The sequence below is a fragment of the Buteo buteo genome, chromosome 7 (assembly GCF_964188355.1).
Source record: "Buteo buteo chromosome 7, bButBut1.hap1.1, whole genome shotgun sequence".
Lineage (NCBI taxonomy): Eukaryota > Metazoa > Chordata > Aves > Accipitriformes > Accipitridae > Buteo > Buteo buteo.
The window spans coordinates 41,446,274-41,452,768 of record NC_134177.1 but is presented as its reverse complement, the minus strand read 5'-3'; the positions used below and the strand labels follow the sequence as shown (position 1 = coordinate 41,452,768).

The 6,495-nt window shown below is 48.0% G+C and overlaps 1 protein-coding gene across 1 annotated transcript; it reads left to right on the top strand.

The window, feature by feature from the left end:
• Positions 1–98: 98 nt before the first annotated feature.
• Positions 99–6,156, top strand: SMYD4 (SET and MYND domain containing 4). Its single transcript, XM_075032657.1, has 10 exons — positions 99–244; positions 311–455; positions 592–681; positions 1,161–2,313; positions 2,621–2,803; positions 3,103–3,269; positions 3,968–4,100; positions 4,536–4,652; positions 4,999–5,122; positions 5,842–6,156. Exons 1-10 carry the CDS (start codon positions 114–116, stop codon positions 5,990–5,992), a joined length of 2,394 nt encoding a protein of 797 aa, XP_074888758.1. The 5' UTR covers positions 99–113; the 3' UTR covers positions 5,993–6,156.
• The last annotated feature ends 339 nt before the right edge of the window (positions 6,157–6,495 follow it).

Here is a 6,495-nt window from a genome sequence, read left to right as displayed (position 1 = left end):
ACCCGGCCGACGGCGGTACAACGCTCCTATTGGCTGCTCCGCGCCGTACGGCGGAAGCGCTCTCGGGCGCGTTGTGGAGATCCTACTGGGCGCCGCCATCGCGGTTACCGGGGATGGCGCTGCCGGTGGAGGAGTGGCGGCTGTACGCCGCCCGGTGCTGGGCCGCGCTGGAGCCGGTGCTGCGGGAGCGGTTGGCGGCGGCGTCGCTGCACGACACGTTGCGCCTGGGCTGCGGCCTCCTCCGGTGAGTGGCGGGGCGGGGGTGGAGCGGAGCAGGGCGGTGCGCGGAGCTGACCCCCGTGTCCCGCAGGCCTGAGGCGACGGCGGTTCTGAGGCGGTTGTGCCGCCGGGCGCCCGCGGGCAAGGAGCCGGCGGCCGCGCGTTTCTACCGGGAGGAGGGAAACCGGCTGTTCGGCCGCCGCCATTACGGTCCCGCCGTGAGGCTCTACTCGCAGGTGAGGTGCGGGTAGGCCCGGGACCTCCGTCGGAGGGGTCCTGGGGAAGGGGGGGGCCCGCAGCCCCCGCTGAGAGGGTCCCGTTAAGGGGTCGTGTCCCCCCCCCCCCGAGGCAGCAGCTCTCTGGTCTCCACAGGCGGCATCCCACGAGCCCCACGGCAGCCCCGAGGTGTCCGTTTGCTTCGCCAACCGCTCCGCCGCCCTCTTCCACCTCAGGTGCTTTGAGGTAAGCGGTGGCGGGACCCGCGGCAGCCCGGTGTCGTCGTGTCCCCCCTCAAGCTTCTAGGTGCCCCCGAGCAAGTCTGCACACCCAGAGGGTGGCCTGAGGCCCAAGAGGGGGGATTGGGGTAAGGAAGAGCCCAAGCACCACCTGAGGCGTTACCACGCGACGTTTGCGCGCAGGGTTTGGGTGGGTGATTCTGCAAAGCCCGCAGTAACGGGTGTTGGATTGTTAGAGCAAGAGACTGTGGATCAGGTGCGCTTCCGAAGCTGTGCTTAAAGCATCCACCGTTACTTAAACTTCCTGAAGGGTTTCCCTCTTGTTCTATGTCAGGAGGCTTTATTTGGCCAACAGATTGGCTATGCAGATGGAATTTGCTGATTAACATAGCCTTATTAAAATATTCTGCATCTTAGGTGGAATAAAAGAGCATGAGTCTCAGCTGGTTTCCAAGTACATTTAAAAGGCCTTGTCTTTATTTCTAGGTTTGTTTGGAAGATATTGCCAGGGCTGAAAGTCATGGCTATCCGGACAGGCTGCTGCCCAAGGTCTTGCTGCGGAAGGCTGAATGTCTGCTGTGTTTGGGGAGGTTACAGGATGCAGCAGACACCCTCAGTGTGGTGGAGAATAAAATTGCTATGGATAGCATCATGACTAGTCCTACACACCAGACACTGCTAAAAAAGTTAAGTCAACTGAAGATTAAAATACATGAGAAAGAGAGCTGTCCAGAGCCTGCACGAGAAACATGTGGTGACATTCAAAGAAAGTCGGAGATCTGGGAAGAGAATGATAGTATTTCAGGCGCATCTTCATCTTTGAGCTTGAATTTTGATAGAGAGAGAGGACGTCACTTGGTGGCCTCCCAGGACATCCTGCCAGGACAGAGCCTGTTGAAAGAGGAGGCCTTTGTAAGCGTGCTCTGCCCAGGGGAGAGCCGCCTTCTGCAGGACAGCAGTGAAACGGTGTGGGATACTCGAGTCACTAATGCAGATCTTTATTGCCACCGTTGTCTGAGGCAGCTCTTAGCCTCAGTGCCTTGCCGTGGGTGCAGTTATGCAAAGTACTGCAGCCAGAGCTGTGCAGACATGGCATGGGAGCAGTACCACAGGACAGAGTGCTCCCTGGGAGCGCTGCTTCTCACATTAGGGGTCTTCTGCCATGTTGCCTTGAGGACTGTTCTGCTGGCGGGATTTGTAGAGGTTAGCAGGCTGGTGGAATGGTCCCATGATGATGACAAGGACCTTCATAACCCTGAGGCAAGATGCAAACATCTCAGTGAGGCACCAGATACAAGAGCTGGTACCAGAAGTATCCCTGGTTGTAATGACAATGGTCAGTACCAGAGTTCTTACCAAGCTGTGTTCAACCTTTTGCCCCATGCTGAGAAGCATAGCCCTGAACATAAGTTCCTTTGCATGCTGAGTGTAGTAGCTATATGCAAACAACTGCAAGAAGCTGGCCTAGAGGCTGCTGTTTTGAATCAGGAATCATCTGAGAAGTGGTCCAAACCAAAGACATGTGAAAAAACATCGGGTGAATTGTCTCCAGAGCTGAAGACTGTGGCAGAAGCGATGCTGAGGCATATGTTGCAGCTGCAATGTAATGCACAAGCGATCACTGTAATGCAGGAGTCAGGTAAGATAAATACTTTTAAGCCCTTCTGTGTTGTCCTTGCTCATCTAGCTTGTGTGAAGAGATTGAATTATCAGTTGTAAAAAGCTCCAACTGCAGATGGGAATGACACGCTTAAAATTTAAGGGCCTGTCCCATGCTGGCCTGTTCTCTGGTGCACATGTAGAGGGTATTTAGCTATTATTTATTGCAGCAATATACCGGAAACCTTTTCTTCTGCTATCTGCAATCAGTCACAGTGCTTGTTGCATAAGTTGCGTGGGTTACTGAGCATTCATTCTCAATCTACTTGTTTTTCCTCTGTCTTTAGGATCCGGAGATAGTGCTGTTGTAAATAAGAAGCCTGTGCGCCTGGCGACAGCCTTCTTTCCTGTCCTCAGCCTTCTGAACCATTCATGCTGTCCCAATATCAGCGTGTCATTTAGTGGGACAGCTGCCACTGTCAGGGCATCACAGCCAATCCCAAGTGGCCAAGAGATTTTCCATTGCTATGGTAAGTATTAACTCTCTGTTTGTCTCAAGGCACAGGCATCCTTTCAGGTCTACTTGGCGTGCTCACTGATTGCTATTAATATCATAATTCCCAGTATAATGTTGCTAGAGTCTTTGTTTATGTATTAGCCTTGATCAAAGTTGTCAATGCAAGATTTTATCTCCTGAGCCCACTGTTACGTTTTCAGTCTCCAGTTACGTCCTTTCCAAAAAATGATATATCTAGTCTCAATGATAACAAAGATAGATTTAGTCTGATGTGCCTGTTTAGAGATTTCTACCCTTGCCATCCCTTTGCAGGGCCTCACCGATGTAGAATGAGGGTTGCTGAGAGACAACAGCTTCTCAGTCAGTATTTCTTCGAGTGTCGCTGTCACGCATGCCTTGATGAGTTAGAGCCTGATGTCAAGAGTGTGGTGTCTATGAGAAACTCATTCTGCTGTCCTAGCTGCCAGGCTCCAGTGCAGGTAGTTCTTCCATAGTTATGATTGTGTAAATTATGGGGATGTGTAGTGTTTGGGTCTCTGGGAAAGTCAAGAGTTAAAGACCTAAGTTCATGATCTCTGCACAGAAGCAAAAGCCCCTGTAGAGTCAAGACAGTATCTCACTCTTCTTAGCAGCTTTCTTGTGATGTTCTTGTATGTCAGTTTTCCAGCATTATAGGGAAAATAATGCCTTTAACAGCAAGTTAAAATATCTTTGAACTTTACGAATCAACTTTAGAATATGAAGGCTATGGACTAGGGGAAGGGGGATATTTACGAAAGAAAATGGAGGCCTGGAGTCTAGAACAGAAAATGCACATACAGGCACTGTATGTAAGAGAGTCACCCTCTCTGCAGTTCACAGGATGTAAATGAAACCAGTGTGTAGTGTGGGTTAGATGGGGAGAAGTCAACATAGTGTGTATTTTGTATGAACATTAGTTGTGTACCACATGACCCTGCTTTGGCCTAATCTATAGCTCACACAGTCATAGCTATTCCTGGAAGTTTCTCATAAAATCGAATAAGCTAATAGCAATTTACAAGCAAGTCACTTTGTTTAGTGAATGCAACTGAGAAACAATTTAGCATCTCTATAACACAATACAGAAATAACAGACATGGAAAGTAAGCTTCAAGTTGAATGTGAACAGGAATGATCACAGGGATGATTTCCACAGGGGGAAGAGATGCTTTGTTGTTCAAATGAAGCTTGTGCAATCTCAGTCAGCAGAGAGAGCCTGTCACACCGTTTACGGGACCTTCAGCAACAAATCAAGAAAGCGTTAGAACTGCTAAGAGACAGGAAGGCTGGTAAGGCTCAGCTTTCTACTTTAAGGTCAGCAGCTTATGAGTACACATCGGGAGACGTAGTTCTAACCATGAGATGGCACTGTTGCTTATGCAGTTGGGGTCTTCTGGCATGCAGCCCGGTGTCCCTGGGGACTTGAGCTTTAGGTTTTTTATACCCCTGATGCGGGTGTTAATCTAAGTCACACGTTGTTCCATAGTAACTGAAAGAACTCAGGGTAACGTTGGAGTTATGCATTCCCAGGCCTTGCTTTCCTGGAATGAGTCAGGCCAACACTGCGTTAGAATAAGCAGGGTTGCAGATGAAGTCAATGTTGAATCCTAACCAAATCTAGCTGTGTAAGATGCAAAGATGAGATTGGACTGATTTTATTTCATGGATCGTGGAAAGCTGGACACTGGCCAATAGGATGAATTTTATACCCTGTTTTGTTATAGATCAGGCTATCAAAATGCTCCTGAAGTGTCAGAGGGATGCTGGAAACTTCTTGTCTCCAGGGCATTTGCTGATGGGAGAGATGGAGGATCATCTGGCACAGGTCTATGCTACTCTTGGTATGGCATTATCTTCTCATTATCTTTAGTTTTCTGAACTTTGAATTTAACATGACTAGCTTTTTCTCTGACTAGCCCTTTCACTTTTCTCCTACTGCATTTCTCTAGTTTTGACAAACAGAAAGACTGCTTTAGCCAAAACTGGGTTCCCAGCAGCCAGTGAACAATAATGTGATCTCATGTTCTTCTAGATTCCCTGTCCTGGTTCTGAGGTCAGCAGCCTCCCAAGAATGCTGTGGACATAGTTCTTCACTTTTTGCATAATTTTCTCAGATTCTTTGGGTGGCAGTAGCTCTAGAAAGTATTTATTCATGACTCATGTTTTGTTTTGGTTTTTTTCCGTTAGGGAAGTGGCAGGAAGCAGCCAGACACCTGGAGAGGAGTATTGAAATTGTGGAAATGCATCATGGGCCATCAAGTGTAGAAATGGGTCATGAACTTTTCAAGCTAGCACAAATTCTCTTCAATGGGTAAATCTGCTTTCATTCTCTGTCCCTTCCCTGCACCACTCGTGTGTGTCTGACACAAAATCATGGCAGGTGGTCCTGGGTACCTTGCAGGGTGTCTCACAGGACCCTGAGCAGTCTGGCACAGGTACAACAGTCGGCCATTACTCAAGTGCAAGTTCATTAACCCCTTTGGGATTCACTTATACCTCATGACTCTCTTCGAACCCATTTCTCTGCTTTGTGCCTGTCTATTCTTTTCTTCCTGCTGGCTCCATTTATTCCCTGTCCTATTGTTTTACTTTGACAACTAGTCACCCTTGGTGTTTATACCTCAGTTGTACAATGTTGCTGACATCTTTCCAAAGTAGGAAATAAAACCCTCTTGCTCTATTTTGGCCCTTTTTAGGCAAGCAAATCCTCTGACTGCTTCTGAAAATCTTCTCACAACACCTCCCTTTAACTGAATTAATTTTAGCAGGAGCTGCAGTGAGGAAGTAGTGGGTACCTATACTCAAAGATAGTGTTTCAAGTTTTTGTCCGTCTCCTTACCTTTTTTGCCCCCATCCTCCCTTTGCAGCTGAAGTGCACGCTATTTGCCTGGTGCTGAGAGGCAGTGGAGGGTAGGATCTGTACCTATGAGCAGGTTTAGGTTTTTGTTGGGGAGGGGTTAAAGGTTGTGTAAGTCAAGGAGCTGAATTAAGTATTCTGTATACTCTGTTCTTACTCTCTTCCTATTTCAGATTTGCGGTTTCTGAAGCTCTGAGCACGATTCAAAGAGCAGAGGAGATTTTGTCAGTGCACTGTGGTCCTCAGAGTACTCAGATCCAGGAACTACAAGAGATGAAGACCTGTCTGTCAGAGCTTCCCAGAAGCATCCTTCAGAGGACTTAATTTCCCTGTCAAAGGAAGCTGCAATGTGATCTTTCATCAAAGCTAAGTTTCATGTGGTAAGGTAGTCATGTAGTACAAGCTGGAAAATCATGTGTAACAACGACTTGAATGAAATCTGAAATGCTCTTTAGTGAGACTGTTGTAAATAAAATGACCAATTCTAACATGAGGGGTCTGTGCGTGGTATGGTGGGAATAGATGCTGTTGTATAATTTCTGCATGTGGGTTTGAAGCAAATGTTTGAGATGCTTGCATATGTGTGTGTTTCTAGAGATGTGAATCTCCCATGTGTGATACCCTGACGGTTGTGAACACGCAGTCATCCAGACCACACTGCCTTTTATTTCTAATGCTATGAAGCACTTTTCTTCTTGCCAGTGTGAAACATAAATGGTTGGAATGGGTGAGGCGGTAGGCTGGGAACTGCAAACTTACAAGCTATAAGAGGGGGCACTGCAGAGCTTGGATGGCTACCAACGCAGACCTGTCAGTGATGAGGGATT